This window comes from Schistocerca americana, chromosome 3 (assembly GCF_021461395.2).
Source record: "Schistocerca americana isolate TAMUIC-IGC-003095 chromosome 3, iqSchAmer2.1, whole genome shotgun sequence".
NCBI lineage: Eukaryota > Metazoa > Arthropoda > Insecta > Orthoptera > Acrididae > Schistocerca > Schistocerca americana.
This window is the reverse complement of record NC_060121.1, coordinates 186,511,066-186,531,875: the sequence shown is the minus strand read 5'-3', so window position 1 is coordinate 186,531,875 and position 20,810 is coordinate 186,511,066. Positions and strand designations below refer to the sequence as shown.

At 40.7% G+C, this 20,810-nt stretch overlaps 1 protein-coding gene across 1 annotated transcript in view; it reads left to right on the top strand.

The window, feature by feature from the left end:
* LOC124605679 (putative aldehyde dehydrogenase DhaS) overlaps positions 1-20,810 on the top strand; it is a 206,889-nt gene that overhangs the window by 143,095 nt on the left and 42,984 nt on the right. The window contains exon 7 of the mRNA XM_047137530.1: positions 6,298-6,495. Within this exon, the coding sequence (XP_046993486.1) occupies positions 6,298-6,495 (198 nt within the window). The remainder of the gene's footprint in view (positions 1-6,297; positions 6,496-20,810) is intronic.

Below are 20,810 nucleotides of genomic sequence, written 5' to 3'. Positions count from 1 at the left end.
CTGGTTTATGGTTTGGTGGTGCCCTCAGCATTGTGTGTAGTCGACCCAGTGCGCCAATGTGGCATTCGTCTAGCAACCGGAGCTTTTGGAATGAGTCCAGTGACCAGTGTCCTGGTGGAGGCTGAAGTTACTCCATTGCAGAACCAATGTGCACAACTACTCACATTACATTGCACACATTCATAGTTCTCCTGAACATCCGAATTACCGTCTCCTTTTTCCAGCCATGACAGTTTATCTCCTGCATCGGTGGCCCAGGTCAGGGCTAACAGTTGCAGTTCGCGTGTGATCCCTTCTGTCTGAACTGGAGTCCTTCCACTTACCACCTCCCATCCAGGTCTGTCCACATACACCTCCATGGTGTACACCTATGCCGCAGATTTGTCTGGACCTTTCGCATGACCCTAAGGACTCAGTTACTCCTGCCGCTCTCTGCTGTCACTTCCTCTTGATTCTTGACATGTTCCGGGGATATGAAGTGGTTTACACTGACGGCTCATTGGTTGTTGATCATGTTGGCTTTGCTTACATCATTAGAGGCCAGTTTGAAGAGCATTCCTTGCCTGATGGCTGCAGTGTATCCACTGTTGAGCTGGTAGCCATCTCTTGTGCCCTTCAGTATATCCGTTCATGCCCGGGGAATCATTTCTTCAGTGTACTGATTCCTTGAGCAGCCTACAAGCTATCGACCAGTGCTACCCTCACCATCCTTTGGTAGCAACCATCCATGAGTCCGTCTATGCCCTGGACCAGTCCCATCGTTCAGTTGTGTTTTTGTGGACCCCAGGACACGTCGGCATCCCAGGCAATGAACTTGCCGACAGGCTGGTCAAAGAGGCTATGCAGAAACCGCTTGTGGAGATGGGGAATCTCTGAACTGACTTGTGTTCTGACTTATGCCATAGGGTTTCTCAGCTTTGGGAAATGGAATGGCATAACAGTATACACAACAAACTGTGAATCATTAAGGAGGCTACGAATGTGCGGAAGTCTTCCATACGGACATCTTGCAGGGAATCAGTTGTCCTCTGCCGGCTCCGCATTGACCACACTTGGGCAACCCATGGTTACCTCCTGCACTATGAAGACCTGCCTGAGTGTCGGTGCGGTGCCTGGTTGACAGTGGCTCATATTCTGGTGCACTGTCCCACTTTGACTGCCCAGCGACGACATCTTGCGTTACTGGACTCGTTGCCGCTAATTTTATCTGACAACACCTCAGCGTCTGATTTAATTTTATGTTTTATTCATGAGGGTGGGTTTTATCATTTCATCTAAGTTTTAGCACATGTCCTTTGTCCCTCTGTGTCTTCCACCCTAGTGCTTCTTGGGAGGAGGTTGTAATGTATTGCAGAGTGGATGGCTTCTCCTTTTTTATTCCCATGGTCAGCCAGCCATGGTAATCTGCTTTGTTGTTTTAATCTCTTCATCCCATTTCTTGCGTTTCTGGGGTTTTCTTGTCCCCCTTTTGTCCATTTACATGTTTGTTGCCATTCATCATTCTTGTGATTTTTCCTTTCATTCCACTTTGAGTTGTCAGTCTCGTTTGTTTTTTTTCTCACACTTGTGGCATTATTTTATTCAGAACAATGGACTGATGAACTCATAGTTTGGTCTCTTTCCCCATCTTTTAATCCAACCAACCGACCGAGCATTCACATATGGAGCACAGGAAGAATGACTATTCAGTTGCCTCTGTGCATGCAGCAATTAATCTAATCCTATAGGAGCAATACATTAGAGGTTGTCCTGTATTGCTAAAGAGGAACTTCAGTCCATATAATCAGGTAATTTGTAGAAAGAATTGGTAAAAAAAAAATATTAATTTTTGTTTTATATTAGCAGTGATTCTAAACTTCTTGCATGTTGTAGATCTTTGCACCACACTACAGTACCACATTATGAATGCTAGACAAAGATACAGCACACATCAAAATTAATTTCTTGTCTTGTACTTTGTTGGGTATGCAGCTTGTATGAAACTGAATTTTATTATTAAATAGAAATCAATAAATGGAAGTATTTACTTGTAGCTGATTGGTATGTGGATCCTATAAACATACAGCATCACAGAAGGGTTACTAGCTTTCAGCTACCACTTTTTTCTAGTGTAAGTACACTCATGCACAAACACAACAGTAAACTCTGAAATGCACCCACCTACTACTGTAACAATACTGACTGTTTTATGAATGGCTGCTCAGACGGACAGGAGTAGAGCGGAGAAAAGTCAAGTGGCAATTGGAAAGGGGTAAGATTTATGGGACTATAGGGATGGGGTGTAAATGACTGAATGGTAGAGAGAGAGAAAGGTATTTCTCCATGAAAGTAGCAAAATGAGGATTGAAAATGTATCATTCTCCAAACTTTGTGAGAGAGTGAGTTGGGACTGGAGCTGGAATGATGTGGGATATAGCAGCAGAAGAAAAGTGATGCTGAGAATAAGGAAGCAAGAAGGGGACTGAAGGAGGTTTAGGCCAAAGGGATTGCAAGAACAGAGGAAATGATGCTCTTCATAAAGCAGCTATAAAAGCCATTGGTGTCATGATGCGTAGCTTGTTTAATGACTGTGTGACTGAGTCTGCAGTTAGTCACAGTTTGTCATAAGTAGTTGAAGCACTGTTGCAAGATGTGGTGGAGTTTCAGAAAGGCATGGGAAATGTTTTCATATTAAGTGGACAAGGCATTGTCTGCTTTTACCTCTGTGTTAATGTTGTCAACATATCTCCTGATTCCCATTCTAGTATGGTGCCATGAATGCAAAGGCTGTGTGTTGGGCCTTTTTAACATGGAATCGAAGAAACAGTGAAAATGAAGTTATTGTTGGTGATTGATGTGTTTGACGTGAGTACCAGTGGGCATCACATCACACCTACAATGGGAAGCAAGAGTTGGCCAAACATGTTGATAACATTGCTAGGGCCTTTATAGATGGACAATATTATGTCCAGCTAGTTCAGAAACAGATGTACCATGCTTACTGTGATGCCAGCAAACCCATAGCCACTATGAGTGAGCCAGTCACTGATCAAAATATATTTTCTCCCTCTCTCCGTTGCCATTTACCTTTTTTCTCTTGCCACTCCTGTCAGCCTGAGCCATCACACATAAACGATCAATACCATAGCAACAACATGTGGATGCATTTGTAAGTCTTGTCATTGTACATGTGAGAGTGCTTACTTACAGTAGAAAAAGAGCAGTAGCAAGAAAGCTGTTATGTGTTTATAATGACCACATATCAGCCTTTCCTCATTTTTCATCATTAATTAGTCCCTGGCCTACCTTTTAGTACTGATTTTATATCCCTAGTAACACACGCCTTTGACGTGTAAATCTAAAGATAAATGAGTGTAATAAGTCAAAGGTATTTGATGAGATCTCTACAAGATTGATACCCACTGCACACATTATTCTTACTGCTTGCTTTTACTGAATTATTACTAAGTCTGCAGGCCAATAAGAACTGGATGTAAGTAAAATATGACAATACCCCAGTCTTTGAGTCAAGTGGGCCATACTTCTATGAGAATCACATGCTGAAATGCACTTCTTCATTTGTTTATTTACGTGCAGATTCAGTTTCAGCTTGTTATCCAGCCAGACATCCAGGAAATCTATGCATGGTTTTCCATTCGCTGTATGAGCAATTATATCTATTCATTTTATCTGCAGAGCATTGTTATATGTTTGAAATGGCCAACTATAAGTCTGCAGGAGACAAACCTGAAATATTTAATTGTATTGTCTTATCATATTTATAAGTACATTCTCTACTACTCAGATTATGATATGAAAGAGAGGCATATTAGCATATTAGCCATTCTAGACCTACCTAAGGCTTTTGATACTGTAAATCACTCCATTCTTCTACATAAGTTAGAAACTTATGGGGTCAGAGGAGTGGCATTAGATTTGTTAATATCATACCTTGCTGACAGGAGACAATGTGTTAAGTTGTATCATACAACTGGGGGACTTACATGAACAGTAAAATCATCTTATAAAATTCTCAACTGTGGAGTCCCTCAGGGAAGTATTATTGGGCCTTTTCTGTTCATTGTGTACATCAATGATATAATAATTCCAAAAAATGCAGACCTTGTGAATTTTGCCGACGACACCTCCTTCATAAACTGGGGCCCTACAAAACAGCTAGCAGTGCAAAATAATATGAAGAACACTAGCCTCATCACAGAATATATGACTAAAAATAAATTGGCATTAAATAAGGAAAAGACAATGCTAATGGAGTTTATGCTAAATTACAAATCAAGACAAGTGGATACTGAACCAGAGTTATCAATTGAAACAATTGATAAACATAAATTCCTGGGTATTATAGTTGATGAACATCTTACATGGAAGGAGCACATCAGCTACATCTGTAAAAAAATCTTGTGTAATACCTACCTGCTAAAATGCCTTTCTAGCATAATAGCGTCACCAGTCTTAAGACACATCTATTTTGGTATTATACACTCCCACCTACAATACGGTATTGAGATTTGGGGTGGGACACCAACGGTATTCATGGATAGGGCTTTTAGAGCCCATAAGAGAGGAATTAGGATAATAGCGAATATTAGTAAACGTCAATCCTGTAGAGAATACTTCATTAAGTATAATATACTAACAGTGTATTCATTATATGTTCTAAGGACTATACTGTTTGGAAAAGAAAATATGGAGCACAGTATAATAAATAGTGTTATCCATAGTTATAATACAAGGAAGAAAGAGGATTACCACATAAAATTCAGAAATAAAAAAGCAACCGATCATAATCCATTTTCTGCTGGAAGATTTTTTTACAACAGACTGCCAAATACCATAAAAATGAAACTTCCTGGCAGATTAAAACTGTGTGCCCGACCGAGACTCGAACTCGGGACCTTTGCCTTTCGCGGGCAAGTGCTCTACCAACTGAGCTACCGAAGCACGACTCACGCTCGGTACTCACAGCTTTACTTCTGCCAGTACCTCGTCTCCTACCTTCCAAACTTTACAGAAGCTCTCCTGCGAACCATGCAGAACTAGCACTCCTGAAAGAAAGGATATTGCGGAGACAGGGCTTAGCCACAGCCTGGGGGATGTTTCCAGAATGAGATTTCCACTCTGCAGCGGAGTGTGCGCTGATATGAAACTTCCTGGCAGATTAAAACTGTGTGCCCGACCGAGACTCGAACTCGGGACCTTTGCCTTTCGCGGGCAAGTGCTCTACCAACTGAGCTACCGAAGCACGACTCACGCTCGGTACTCACAGCTTTACTTCTGCCAGTACCTCGTCTCCTACCTTCCAAACTTTACAGAAGCTCTCCTGCGAACCATGCAGAACTAGCACTCCTGAAAGAAAGGATATTGCGGAGACAGGGCTTAGCCACAGCCTGGGGGATGTTTCCAGAATGAGATTTCCACTCTGCAGCGGAGTGTGCGCTGATATGAAACTTCCTGGCAGATTAAAACTGTGTGCCCGACCGAGACTCGAACTCGGGACCTTTGCCTTTCGCGGGCAAGTGCTCTACCAACTGAGCTACCGAAGCACGACTCACGCTCGGTACTCACAGGTACTGGCAGAAGTAAAGCTGTGAGTACCGAGCGTGAGTCGTGCTTCGGTAGCTCAGTTGGTAGAGCACTTGCCCGCGAAAGGCAAAGGTCCCGAGTTCGAGTCTCGGTCGGGCACACAGTTTTAATCTGCCAGGAAGTTTCATATCAGCGCACACTCCGCTGCAGAGTGGAAATCTCATTCTGGAAACATCCCCCAGGCTGTGGCTAAGCCCTGTCTCCGCAATATCCTTTCTTTCAGGAGTGCTAGTTCTGCATGGTTCGCAGGAGAGCTTCTGTAAAGTTTGGAAGGTAGGAGACGAGGTACTGGCAGAAGTAAAGCTGTGAGTACCGAGCGTGAGTCGTGCTTCGGTAGCTCAGTTGGTAGAGCACTTGCCCGCGAAAGGCAAAGGTCCCGAGTTCGAGTCTCGGTCGGGCACACAGTTTTAATCTGCCAGGAAGTTTCATATCAGCGCACACTCCGCTGCAGAGTGGAAATCTCATTCTGGCTACCATAAAAATGTTAAAAGGAAACATATTTAAAATAAAATTAAAGCAGCTGTTAATTGCTAAATGTTTGTATTCCATCAAAGATTTTAAATGTTGTATATACTTTATTTCTACTACTAAACTATAATTATTGTTCATGTATGTACTGACTGACTATGTCCACAACTGTAAAAGTTATTATGGACAAATTATCCATTATTATTATTATTATTATTATTTAAAATGAAGTATTTGTTGTTATAGGTTCCATGGTCAGTGAGAAACCTCTTAGTACAAGAATCAGCCTTCACTGAAGTTGTAAAAAAATTGGAATCACGTATGTCCCCATTAAATATTGGATCTTCCTTGGACAAGGCTGCAGATATTGGACCTGCAGTGAGGAGAAATGTACAGGAACAGGTGATGAAAATATTAAACAGAGCCCAGCAGAAAGGTCTTCAGGTACGTGTAGGGTAGTTGGTTTTCTTGCAGTCATGTATAATATTCAATCTGTGATCCCTAAAATTAGCAGTAGTATGCACTCAGTGTTTTTCACTGTGTTTGACACTTCATAATAACATATTTTTCATAATATTAATTCATAGATGAAACACAATATAATAATTTTATCTTCCTTCAATATATGATGTAACTTACCCATTCATTATATAGGATACATTAAATAGTGTTGGAGAGTGACTTCTTTGAACTAGGCTTCAGGGAAGAGCTATAGAACTTTCACATGGAATCTGCTAGAAGTGCTGAATAAAAAAAGAACAGTTTCTTTCTTCATATTTTTAGTTATTTCGTATTTTAACTGCTTAGTGAAATTTAGGAAAATAAAGAACTAACTTGAAAGTTGAAATAAACATAACAATTCAAGAGAAGATACCCTTTACATTCTTACAGAATCAAGTAGAACAATGTCATATGAAGTGCATCACCATCAATATAAAATCATACTTGGAGGACAGATACTATTTATTGTATTGGGAAAAGAAGGAAGGAAAGGGCACAGACTGGTACCTTAAATACTAAAAAGACAAGAGGCAGGAAGATATGGGGAATCAGAAGCAGCAAAGGAGACAAGTGATTCTCAATAGCAGTGGCAAAATGAGTGTGAAATAGTGTGTGTGTGTGTGTGTGTGTGTGTGTGTGTGTGTGTGTGTGTGTGTGTGTGTGCCAGAGAGAGAGAGAGTGAGAGAGAGAAAGAGAGAGTGAGAGTGAGAGTGAGAGAGAGAGGGGGGGGGGAGGGAGGGAGGGAGGCGGGAGACTTTTGGGAGAAAGGGGAGTACAGTTGAATTGAGGCTGACATGGGGTGGAGAATGAAAATTAAGGACAGAGTAACAGCAAGAGAGCTGGAGGGGAGTAGATAAAATTCAGGGATTCTTCTTTTGGGGGATAAGGATGGGATTTTAGGTAGGACGTCCTGAAATTCCCAAGGCCTGTATGGAACTAAAATTGTAAGTGACTATATTTCATCCAGCAATAACAAAACTATACAGCATATGACAGCCAGTCCAAAAGTGATCATACGCTTGAAAGATTTGAAGTACAAATAGCTACAAAGCTGGAATGAAACAGATTCATTGAGCAGGCAGACAGTAATGTAATGATGAGAATCTATTTCAGAGTAAGATGATTTACAAGATTAAATGAACCAACAGTACACCAGATATATTTCAAATACAAAGAAAACCAAAGAAAAAGAAATATCAAATGGGACAAGCTATTATGAAGAAGACAATAACTTGAATCAAATATTGATAAAGATATAATAGAACATGCTGAGTTATACAAAACTATTTGAAAAAATCAGCTGAAGACCCATTTGTGTAACAGAAAGAAAAGTTTTGTAATCCTCTGGGCCTGGTGCATAATAAATGTCTCTCAAGGACATAATAAATTTTGTATCACCAGTTATGCTGCTATGAGTATTATGTACATTTGAATTATAGGCCTATTTCCAATGTACAGAAATCATCAGATTACCTGTTGTAGAACATCTTATAAATTTTGGTATATTTGTATATCACATGAGAGTTACTTATGGATAATATGATTTTACATACATTTTCAAGTCTTGACCTCCATGCAATATCATTGTTTCTGTTGCTATTTGTTTGTTTACTGAGTATAATCTTTTGTCAGGTTACCTTCCATTCAGAAGGCTGTTGCACATAGCGACTGTTATACTGACTTGTAAATAATAGATTTCAGCTACCAGTCGTGCTTTTAAATTCAATTCAATGAACTGTGGTTGAAGCCTGAGCAACAGGCATTACATATCTTGATCAAAAATGATAGTGCTTTGAGAATGGCTAGTTTCTGGCTGAAATCTAGGTCCACCAATAAAAATTTAAAAAGGACAACTGATAGCTGAAATCTATTATTTTCTTTTGTTGTTATTCGAGTGTTGTGTGTTACGGTATGTTCTGACACTTCATTAAAAATGCTCAGAAATAAGCTTAATTTTATGTAGAAATTTTGTGACAGTAATTATGTCAAAAGATCAGCAATATTGTATAGTTACATCTGTTTATTGACAATTCGATCAGCAATGTTTTTGAGTATTATTGAATGGATATCTTTGGTATTGTGTTACTTACATTTTGTCTCTGGTTGTATTATGGTTTATCCAGACACTCAGTGGAAAATGTCAAGAAAGTTTTCAATGAAGTGTTTATATTTCAAGTCAATTTGTTCATTGAGGATTATTTCTGACCATTATTGATGAAGTGTTGGAGCATACAATAACACACAACACTAGAATAACAAGAAAAGAATATAATCAGTAAACAAATAGACAGAATGGAAACACCAACATTGTGTGGAAGTCAGGACTTGAAAACATATGTAAAATAGTAATATCCAATAAAAATAATACTCATAGCAGCATAATTGATTATACAAAATTTATTAGGTCTTATAAAGAAGAGTTGCTAAAAGTAGCAGATCAGTTTTGCTATTTGGGCAGCAGAATAAGTGACAATAGCTGAAGTAGAAGGGATGTAAAATGCACACTAACAATAGCATGTGAAAGTGGCTCTGAAAAAGAGATACTTTTTAATATCTGATATGATTTTAAGTGTTAGGAAGTTGTTTTTAAAGTATTGATGTGGATTGTAACCTTGTACAGAATTCAGAAGTGGGGAAGAAACAATGTAAAAAAAGAGAATATAAGCTTTTGGCATGTGGTCCTAAATAAGAGAGCTGAAGATTGGATGGGTAGTTTCAGATTGAAAGAAAAGACATACTGAACTGAAATGGAGAAGAAAGAAATTTATGCCACAATTAAACTAAAAGAAGAGTTTGGGTGATAGGACACTCCTGAGGCATCAAAGAATAGCCAGTTTGGTAATCGGGGAAAGAGTGGGGGTAAAAAGTGTACTGGGAAACTACAATAAACGGGTTCAGGTGGGTGTGAGGTGTAAAAATTGTGCTCTTATGAAGAGGCTTGCACAAGATAGACTGGTGTGGAGACCTGCATCAATTCAGTTTTTGGACTGGAGACCACAATAACTACTACAGCAACAATATTGCATTTATATCATCTACTTCAACTTATCCTTTGTAAAGATTGAATCTGTATGACTAGTATTTCCATTGGCATCTGACAGTGGCTTAAGAATCTGAAAACAACTCTGTGATTAAATAAATAAGAAACCATTTCTTTATTGTATTAAATGAAGAATTATTTGTTTTCAAGATTATTATTATTATTATTATTATTATTATTATTATTATTATTATTATTGCGATATATATCCATTTTTGCGTGGAAACACATGGATGTGGAATGAGTCAAAAAATTTAATTCTTTATTATGTTGTATAATTAAGGACCACAAACTATGATTAAGAATACAAAGTAAAAAATAATAATAAAGGTCAATCAGGAAGTTCTAATTACACCCAGAAACAGAGGTTAAGAAGCAATTTTCAGGTATTATTTAAACATTTATTTATGAATTAAAAAAGACCATCTTGCTGTTGAAGTACAAAGTCACATGTCAGTGGGAAGTTGGGTGGCTGGAAGTGACAGAACATAAGCTCCATCCAGTAATGCCCATAATGTGGCCATAGCATACATCCTTCCAGGCATGTTGACAGGACAAAGTACTCCTTACTCATCTCCACATAGGCCACAGCCTTATGATGCATGGCTTCTTGCTCCAGGGAGGGGACCCTCCAATGTGTGGTGTTTGTGGTGTACAGGTCACCATGCATCACATTTTATTTGTGCTGTGCTTCATTTTCCATCCTGTGGGCCGCAGCAGATTTGTCAACAGATCTGCCCTATATTTTAAGTAATGTTCAAATAAATGGTTCACATTTTAAAGTTTCGTGTAATGTCCAACATTTTTCCCAAGATTTTATGGAGATGTTTTTAATTTGTTAATAGGGTGACAGGCTCACCCATGTTTTTTGTAAGTGGTCAGCCAGTGACATTTTTCTATCTTTTCCTTTAGCTTCTTTATCACTTTATCTGCGTATTAATCTCCTGTATAGCTACATTTACACTCTCTTCAGTGTTTTAGCGCATTTGAGATAGTGATTGTTTGGTCAGTTTGAGTGGAAGAGTGTGCAATAATTTTAGAGATTTTATGTACATTCATTTGTTTTATTGAGTGTAAAAGTGCTGATAAACTTGCCGTTGAGCACCCATAAGCGCTCTCTCTCTCTCTCTCTCTCTCTCTCTCTCTCTCTCTCTCTCTCTCTCTCTCACACACACACACACACACACACACACACACACACACACACACACACACACCATCATCTTGACTTACAGAGCACAAATTAATGTAAATAAAGCAGCAAGATATATTAAAGCAGGAATACATAGAAATATATGGGAAATTATCCTATGTATCTCCTAGACAGATAAATGTGGAAAGGAGTATCACCACCAAGTGTACAAGAGATTGACCTCATTTACAGATATATTATCACACCAACAGCTTGTACCCCTTGTCAGCTTGAAACTATATGTACATCAACTACTGGCACAAATTGTACATCCATTTGCATGTTTTAAAGCATTAACCAATGTATTACCCCCAACCATTAGGCAGTTATTACATGTAACAGTTACAATCTAAAGACCCCTTGCTTTGCAAAGTTCGCTCTCACACAATCACTCTTTCCACCCTCTCTCTCCCTCTCACCTTCTCTCCCTCTCCCCTCTCCTCTCCCTCTCCCCTCTCCCCTCCTCCCTTTCTCTCTCTCTCCCCTCTCCCGTTCTCTCCCTCTCCCCTCTCCCCTCTCCCCTTCTCTCCCTCTTCCCTCTCCCCTTCTCTCCCTCTTCCCTCTTCCCTCTTCCCTCTTCCCTCTCCCCTTCTCTCCCTCTTCCCTCTTCCCTCTTCCCTCTTCCCTCTTCCCTCTCCCCTTCTCTCCCTCTTCCCTCTTCCCTCTCCCCTCTCCCCTTCTCTCCCTCTCCTTCTCCCCTTCTCTCCCTCTCCTTCTCCCCTCTCCCCTCTCCCTCCAGCCTCTCATATCTATCTAGGAGTGCCAACCGAAATTGTTATTTGTGTATAATTTTACCACTGTAGCCAATATGATTATTGTACTTAAAGTTTGTAACATTTCACCTGATTGTATAAACGAGTATGAAGTTAAAGTTATTTTAACTTGTCAAAATCGGATTTATATACCACCTGAAGTATTTATTTCAATGCATGTATTCGACACCTCAAAACAAACACCTCCAAATCCTTTAAAATTTATTCTGTAATAATGTTGTTATGATGTACATTCTTCTTACTTTGTGAGAATGTTTTCTCTTCTGCTATACAATCCTTGGGTCCAATAGTTTCCAGATGCCATATTTGTTTATGAAATATGACAGTATACATGTGATGTGTTATGACAGTGAAAGGAATCTGTGACCACTGGAGGTACTCTATTCTACTTATTTTATGTTTACTGTTAGATATATGCTAAAAAAAGTTTTGTCAAAAAAAAACCAAAACCATGTTCTGAAATAGTGTTTTGTTTCTCCACTAGACAGTGCCACAAATTCCTCAAAAAAAATTGTAACACAACACATAAACAAATGTCATACTAACAAATGTAAATCCACCTGATGATGGAGGTTTAAACCTTTGAAACGCATTGTGGAGATAAATAAACAGTGACTGGTAATAGTAAACTTGTTGTTTCATTTCATGTCAATAACAGTCACGTTAAAGTATAACCTAAAATGTTCACATTTAAAGTTATTTGCACCTTGTTTCAGTGGATGTAAGGAATCTCAGTTTTTGAGCAACCCAGCAGTACTGACAGCACAGCCCACTTTAGCAATAAATAGTTTAAAAATAATTGCATTGTTAGTATGCCAGCGTTATGGTGTTCCATTCAGTGTTTAGCCATGCAGATTTAGATTTTCCAACATTACTTAAGACAAATGTCAGGATGGTTCCTTTGTAAGAGATATGTCTGATTTCATTTCCATTGGCTGACACACCTATGACTACCATCAAAAACTTACTTGGGGTAACTAGAGTTAGTGTATATAGCCCTCTGACAATGTTTGCAATTATGGTAAGAACACCATACTGGAAGAAACACCAAGCTTACTGTTAGAGACTTGAGGACATTCAAGTGGTTCCTATATTTAACAAAATCACTTCCATCAGATTGATTGCAAGATTTATCATGTGTCTAAAGAATGCAGTTTCAAAGATAACTTTTTGACAGGAACTGTGTAAACAGAATACAGTAAGACCGTGATAATACAGCACTCAATAATCCGGCAGACCCGATAGTCCGGCACACATCAGAAATTTTCCGGCATTTTTAGTTTGGCACTGACGAGACTGGCCTGTTATGCTGACGTTTGCCAAATGCAACTCTAGTAGGAGCTAAGAGGTTCAGTGCAAAAGACTTTAAAAAGAATACAGACAGAGTAACTGCCTTAGCATGTGGAAATACTTTAGGCAATCATAAACTGCCTTTGTTTGTGATTGAAAATTTCAAGAACTTAGACCTCTAAAAGTTGCAGCATGTGCCAGTTACTTACTGTGCACAGTCTAATGCCTGGATGAAAGCCAAGTTGTTCAAACAATGGTTCTTTTACCACATCGTTTAAGATCTGAAAAAATGTAATAGAAAACAGACCTTCCTACAAATTCTAAGGCAGTTCCCATTCTTGATAATTTAAGAGCTCACCCTCAAGAATCAGAGCCTGTGTCAGGTAATACTCATCACAATATCTTTCTGCCAATGTTATGTCACTATTTCAGTCCATGGAGCAAGGTGTCATACAGAATTTCAAGTGCTGTTACAGCTGCTAAGCTCAGTATGCAAAGAGTTCCAATGCAGTTTTAACATTAAAGACACTATTTTTGTGGCTGCGTTTGCTTGGACCTCTGTGAAAAATAAAAGTTTGCACAGGGCCTGGAGAAAATTACAGCCTGAATTGGTCGAAGAAGCTGAGATGGAAAGTGATGTGAGTGGTGATTAGTCAATAACTGATCTCTCTAAAATTGTTTGAGCAAAAACTTCTGCATTGACTAATGAACTGAGTGCATTTTCAGCAGCAGAAGTTAATGAATGGATTGAAATTATCAAATATTTATCTACCAAAGAAGTGACAATATGATATTGTGACAATATGATATTGTGAAGAGTTTTCAGTCCACAGAAAACACAAGAAATTGAGGGTGATGAAGAAAAATGTCTACAACTCACATCCCTTAAACTGTGGCTTCAGAAGTAAAAAACACTTGCAAAATTCACTGAGAGTAGCCAACAATACAATACTTATGAAGTTATGAATTTACACATCATAACAATAACTTTTGTCAAAAAAGGGTTCAATCCAAAAACAAATTAATGTCCTGCGATGTCCTAGAAGGCTTAGAAGAAAATTTCAGTGATACCATCAGTGATAGATACTAATCTGACATATTCCACATCCTCGGCAATTTAGCTCATTCTTGATCTTTTGAAATCAGTGCTTCTTATTTTATTTTGTAACTAGTGTACAAGAAATCACCAAGTATACTGAAATTGTCTAAAACTTTTTTACATAGAGCAATACTGTATTTGACTTATAACTATATTTTGTTTTTACGTAAAAGTAATACACACTTTAATTTTTTATATTGTGATCTCTCCTGTTGTGTTTAATAAGTAACAGTTGATATACTTGTTTTTGTACTTTAAACTATACTTTTTGCTTCTATCCTTTTTTTACCCCATTTTCTTTTTAAAAAGGATCTTGATGATCCAATGTATTTGATAACTTGGTATTGACAGACCCCTGAGCATGCTGGCTTATCGAGGTCCTACAGTATTCATGTAGGGCTTCTGCTGCTAAACGGCCTGCACGGGTCAAAGAATAGGCTTCAGTTGTACAAGAAATACACAACACAGGCTAGTAGCCTTACAAAACACAGTAATAAAAGTAACTTCTGAAATTTTACAAAACTTTGGCACTTCCAGTTGTAATGTATGGAACCAAAACCTGGATGACAACTAAAAATATCTCACTAAGAGTCCAGAGTGCAGAAATGAAATTTTGCAGACAATTATCAGGATCACCAGATTGAAAGTTAAATACAGAAATAAGAGCAGACTTGGGATTCATATCTCTAAATAAGAAAATATAAGAATCCAGTACGAATTCAAAAAAGCACATCAATAGCATACAAGATGATGAACTACCAAAAATACTATAAAAATGCAAGCCAACAGGACAAAGGAACATTGGGAGACCCAAAACCACATGATAGGACTTGGACTAATCTTTATAAGCAGGCATAACACATAAAGCCTAATACATGCAGGACTGCTGCTGCTACTACTACTACTACAACTACTACTACTGCTTCAGTGCAAACTGATACAAAAATGTTTGACTTCATGTGCCTTATCTTTTTATATACATATATACTACAAGCTAGGGTACAGTTCATCCTAGAATCTTATTTAGTGACAAATCACATATAGTGATTTTTTGTATTATGCTGTTATAACAATGTAATATATTATTATTGACTAATATTGATACAGTGTTGTGTATCATGTCTGACTATGAACACAGATTTTGATTCAAATGGAACCAGAAGTAAAAACAAACAAAATATACAGAAAGACCAAACTGCATATTGAATATAATTGTTATAACTTCAAGTTGAACAAATATATTTCAAGGAAGAAGCAATACATGAAAGTCACAGATCAAGTAAACAGAGTAAGACGTGTGTACACTTTAACAGTCAAATCATAACTGAGTCCAAGTCTAGGGGCCGTTGGCTGGCTGGCCACTTAGGTGGCACTGCTGCTGCATGGCTGGCAGACAGCGCCGCATGTAGAGGACGCACGTAACTGCGCGGCGGCACTTTGAAAGATCGGCGAGTCACAACACTTTTCCCCCCTTTGAATTTTTTGCACAGGTCTTGATGGAGGTGGCCTGTAGATCGCTAACATCCATAGGTGTTGTCTGACTGGCCGTAAAGTCTCGAGGACGAGGCTTCCCGTAAAGATGGAAATGTCCCCGATGATAACGGGTCGAGATGACAGGAGACGTGGGGGTCGAATCTGCTGGGACCCCGTGCACCAATCTGCCAGTTGCGGCAAGTCCGGTTGTTATAACAGGAGACATGGGCGATGTGTCCACGTCTGTAGGAGAAGGAGGCGAGTAGAGTTGCTCCGACAGATGATGATCATCTGGTTCCTGCATGGGCACAATTCCTGGTGGTGTCAGTTCTTGTGCTGGCACCGATATGATGGTGAGAGGACTGCATTGTGAGTAATGAGAGATTCCAGTATCCTGAGCGTCAGGTAGAGCCGAAGGTGGTGTAGCGGCATCCGGAACAGGCGTTGCTGGCACACGAGGCCGAATCTGGTCCGAGTGACGCACTGCAACACCCGTGTCCAACTGGATTTCATACAGGCGTTGGCCACGGTGTTGTAAGATGCGGTCAGGACTCCATTTTGGCCGTCTGCCATATCCGCGTACCCATACAAGGGAACCGGCCAAGTGAAGGCACCTGCGGCCGTGAGGTGGAAGGCCACAGAAGATGAAGTAGCATGCGGGGCTGTTGGCCATATAAGAGCTCAACCAGGCTGTGGTCACCCATGGGGGTCAAACAGTAAGAATCCAGAAATTGTAGAAATGAATCATCAGCAGAAGAAGTCAGGAGTTTCCTCATCTGAGCCTTAAATGTGCGGACCAGTCGTTCAGCCTCACCGTTTGACTATGGATGGAACAGAGGGGCTGTGACATGCATGACGCCATGACGGGCACAAAAATCCGCAAAATCGGAAGATGCAAATTGCAGACCATTATCAGTAACAAGAGTAGAGGGAAGGCCTTCCAAAGAATAAATGCGAGCTAGAGCATTGGTGGTTGCCGCGGTGATAGGCGACGTGCAACGGATAATGGAAGGAAAGTTAGAGTAGGCGCCAACAACGAGAAGCCAATAAGTACCTAAAAAAGGTTCCACGAAGTCAGCATAAATACGCTCCCAGGGCTTCTCAGGCAAAGGCCACAGTGACAAAGATGACTTCGGAGTGGTGGCCTGTGATGCACAAGGGCTGCAGGCAGCGACCATGTGTGCGATTTCAGAGTCGATGCCGGGCCAGTACACATGACAGCGTGCCAGAGATTTTGTGCGAGAGACACCCCAGTGCCCTTGGTGAAGGAGGCGCAAGACCGAAGCATGTAAAGATGCAGGTACCACAATGCGTGGCGAAGCATTTGCGGTGGAAAGGAGGATAACACCATCCCTAGCCGTGAGGCGGTAACGCAAAGCATAGTAGTTCTGCAACGGATCAGAAGTCTTAGCGGATGGACGATCTGGCCAACCCTTCTGAATACAGTCTAAAACCTGGGAGAGGGTAGGGTCAGAACCCGTAGCAGCCGCCAGTCGGTCCCCGGTGATAGGGAACCCACCCACAACCCGCTGCTTGGCAACATCCAGGTGGAAACACAAAATTTCGTCCCTATCGAATGCCAGATCAGGACCCATGGGAAGGTGAGACAGTGCATCAGCATTTGCATGTTGAGCCGTCGGCCAGTAATGAATCTCATAATTGAAACGAGACAAGTAAAGAGCCCAACGCTGGAGGCGGAGCCTTGTCGGGAAGTGATGTTGATGGATGAAGCAAGGAAACAAGTGATTTGTGATCTGTAACAAGATGAAATTTGGATCCATAGAGAAAAACACCAAATCTTATGAAGAGCATAAATAATGGCCAAAGCTTCTTTTTCAATTTGAGAATACTTTTGTTGGGCATCCATGAGCGTTTTGGAGGCATAAGCAATGGGTTGTTCAGAACTGTCAGAAAAACGACGCAAGGACTGCACTGACCCCGTATTGAGAGCCGTCCGTGGCAAGAACCAGATGTTGGCCAGGTCGATAAGTAGCCAGGCACGGCGCCTGTTTCAGCATAGTCTTCAGTTTCTGGAAAGCCGAATCGCATGATGCGGACCAGTGAAAAGGCACGTTTTTATGCAACAGGCGATGCAATGCCTGAGCCACCGAAGCAGCAGAGGGTAAAAACTTGTGATAATATGTTATTTTCCCCAAGAAGGCATGCTGTTCCTTAACAGATGTAGGGTGAGGAAGGGCATTGATTGCAGCGACAGTTTTCTGAAGCGGACGAATACCATGCCGAGAGAGTTGAAACCCCAAGTACGTGATAGATGCCTGAAAAAATTTTGATTTCTGAAGATTACACTTAAGACCGGCAGGCTGTAAGACATGAAAAAGTGTGCAGAAATTTTGAAGATGTTCATTAGTGGTGGAGCCAGTGACAACAATGTTGTCCTGGTAATTTATACACCCGGGACAGTGAGCAATAATTGTTCCAAGAATCATTGAAAGAGAGCAGGGGTGCTGGCAACCCCGAATGGCAATTGTTGGTATTGATAGAGGCCGAAAGGCGTGTTAAGGACCAGAAACTGCCAGGAAACAGCGTCCAGAGGAAGCTGATGATAAGCTTCTGACAGGTCAAGTTTAGAAAAATACTGGCCTCCAGCAAGTTTAGTGAACAATTCTTCAGGTCGAGGCATAGGGTAAGTGTCGATAAGACATTGAGCATTTACAGTGGCTTTGAAATCACCACAGAGACGAATATCACCATTCGGCTTAGCAACAACAATGACAGGAGAGGACCACTCACTGGAAATGACAGGAAGCAAGACCCCTGAAGTGGTGAGATGATCCAGCTCCCGTTTGACCTGATCACGAAGGGCCACAGGAATGGGCCGAACCCGAAAAAACTTAGGCCGAGCAGTGGGTTTGAGCATGATATGAGCTTCAAAGTCGTTTGCACAGCCTAACCCAGGAGAAAAAGGGTACGAAAATGTCATCGACAAGTAATCCAATTCAGCATAAGGATTAGCATCAGAGACGATAGTGACAGAGTCATCTATGGAGAACCCAAAAACGCGAAAGGCATTGAAACCAAAAAGATTCTCCACGTTACTGTGGTCGACCACAAATATGGGAACAGTGCGAACGACAGATTTGTATGATACTTCAGCATCAAATTATCCCAAGAGAGAAATCTTCTGTTTATTGTAAGTCCATAATTGTCTAGTGACAGGTGACAGGATTGGAGAACCCAACTGAAGATACATCTGAAAATTGATGATAGTGGCAGTAGAACCAGTATCCACCTGCATGCGAACATCTCGACCAAGTATTTGGACAGTGAGGAATAACTTCCCTGAAAGGGAAGAAATACAATTGACAGACAACACAGAATCAGAATCAGCATCATGTTCATCAACATCATGTATGCGGTTGGATTTGCAAACGGATGACACATGACCCTTTTTTTTTACATTTGTGACACACGGCCCAACGTTGTGGACAATCTTCTTGGGAATGTTTCGTAAAACACCACGGACCTGAAGGAAGTTGCCATGGGTTTTGCTGCAGTTTCTTAGAGGTTTGCTTACGGTTAGGCCGAGGCCGTGCTTGGGAGCGTACTGCGGCCACGTCGGCTGCCGGGGACATGCCACACGCTTCGTCAACATCGCACAGAGGTTGTATTTCCCTGACGTTGCCCCATGCCTCTATTTGCACTCCAGCGGCGCGAGAAATTTCAAAAGATTGAGCGATGGATAGGACTTTGAGAGTCGGATTAGCCAACTGAAGGGCACACTGCCTAACTTCTTTGTTGGGCACCGATCGGATAATAGCATCCCATACCATGGAATCGGCGTAGGATTCTTTGTGAATGTCAGTAACAAATTGACACTTTCTACTGAGGCCATGAAGTTCAGCAGCCCAAGCGCGATAGGATTGATTTGGTTGTTTTTGACAACAATAAAAGGCAACACAAGAGGCTACCACATGCGTATGCTTTTGAAAATAGATGGACAGAAGTGAGCACATTTCAGCAAAGGGCAAAGACACAGGATCTTTCAAAGGAGCCAATTGTGACAACAACCGATACATTTGAGGTGAAATCCATGAAAGGAACAGAGACTTACATGTTTGGCCATCTGCAACGTGAAATGCCAAGAAGTGCTGTCGAAGACGTTTTTCGTAATCAGACCAGTCTTCCGCCATCTTGTCGTAAGGAGGAGAAGGAGGTAGAGACGACGACGAGAGATGCCCCGCATTTGATGCCGCGACGAAATCACGAATCGCATTTGTGAGAAGCGTTTGCTGTTCTATGAGACCTTGCAATAGTTGCTCCAAAGTAGCCATGGAAACATGTGGGTCAACGATGGAAAAGAAAAATCCCATCCTCATCGCCAATTGTTATAACTTCAAGTTGAACAAATATATTTCAAGGAAGACGCAATACATGAAAGTCACAGATCAAGTAAACAGAGTAAGACGTGTGTACACTTTAACAGTCAAATCATAACTGAGTCCAAGTCTAGGGGCCGCTGGCTGGCTGGCCACTTAGGTGGCGCTGCTGCTGCATGGCTGGCAGACAGCGCCACATGTAAAGGACGTGCGTAACTGCGCGGCGGCACTTTCAAAGATCGAAGAGTCACAACAATAATATAAAACCATTGCAACAACTATTTCAACCATATTGTGGTGCCACCGCCAGACACCACACTTGCTAGGTGGCAGCCTTTAAATCAACCACGGTCCATAAGTATACGTCGGACCCGCGTGTCGCCACTATCAGTGATTGCAGACCGAGTGCCACCACACGGCAGGTCTAGTCTAGACTCCCTAGCACTCACCCCAGTTATACAGCTGACTTTGCTAGTGATGGTTCACTGTCTACGTATGCTCTCATTTGCAGAGACAACAGTTTAGCTTAGCCATCAGCTATGTCATTTGCTACGACCTATCAAGGCGCCACATTCAGTTACTATAATTACTATCTTCAAGAATGTATTCTGAGCAGATAATATTGTGAATCGTGTACCGTCAAGAGTGACGTTCATCATTTATGGATTAAAGTTAAGTATCAAACTAATTACTTCCGCTTTCTGAATTCTCATTCCTTGTCATGTTCCAGACCTCACGTCAGTATAGTTCTTCCCTCATCACGCCAGCCTGCATGAGCTAAAACGCGTGCATTTCAGCCTCCACTCGTAACACAGTGTTGGCTCTTCTGCTAACACAAAACATATTATTATTTGAATCAACAATAGGACAATTCTCACATCAGAGATGAGCAAACAAACTTCATTGTTTACATATACAGTAAGCTTTTTATGTCTTCTTTGCCATCATTTAATCGCATTATCATACTTGTTTGTTATCTATAATAATGTATTTCTGTTGTTACTGGAAGTTTAAAGACAGCGTAAAAAGCTTATAGTTGTATAACAACTTTGAA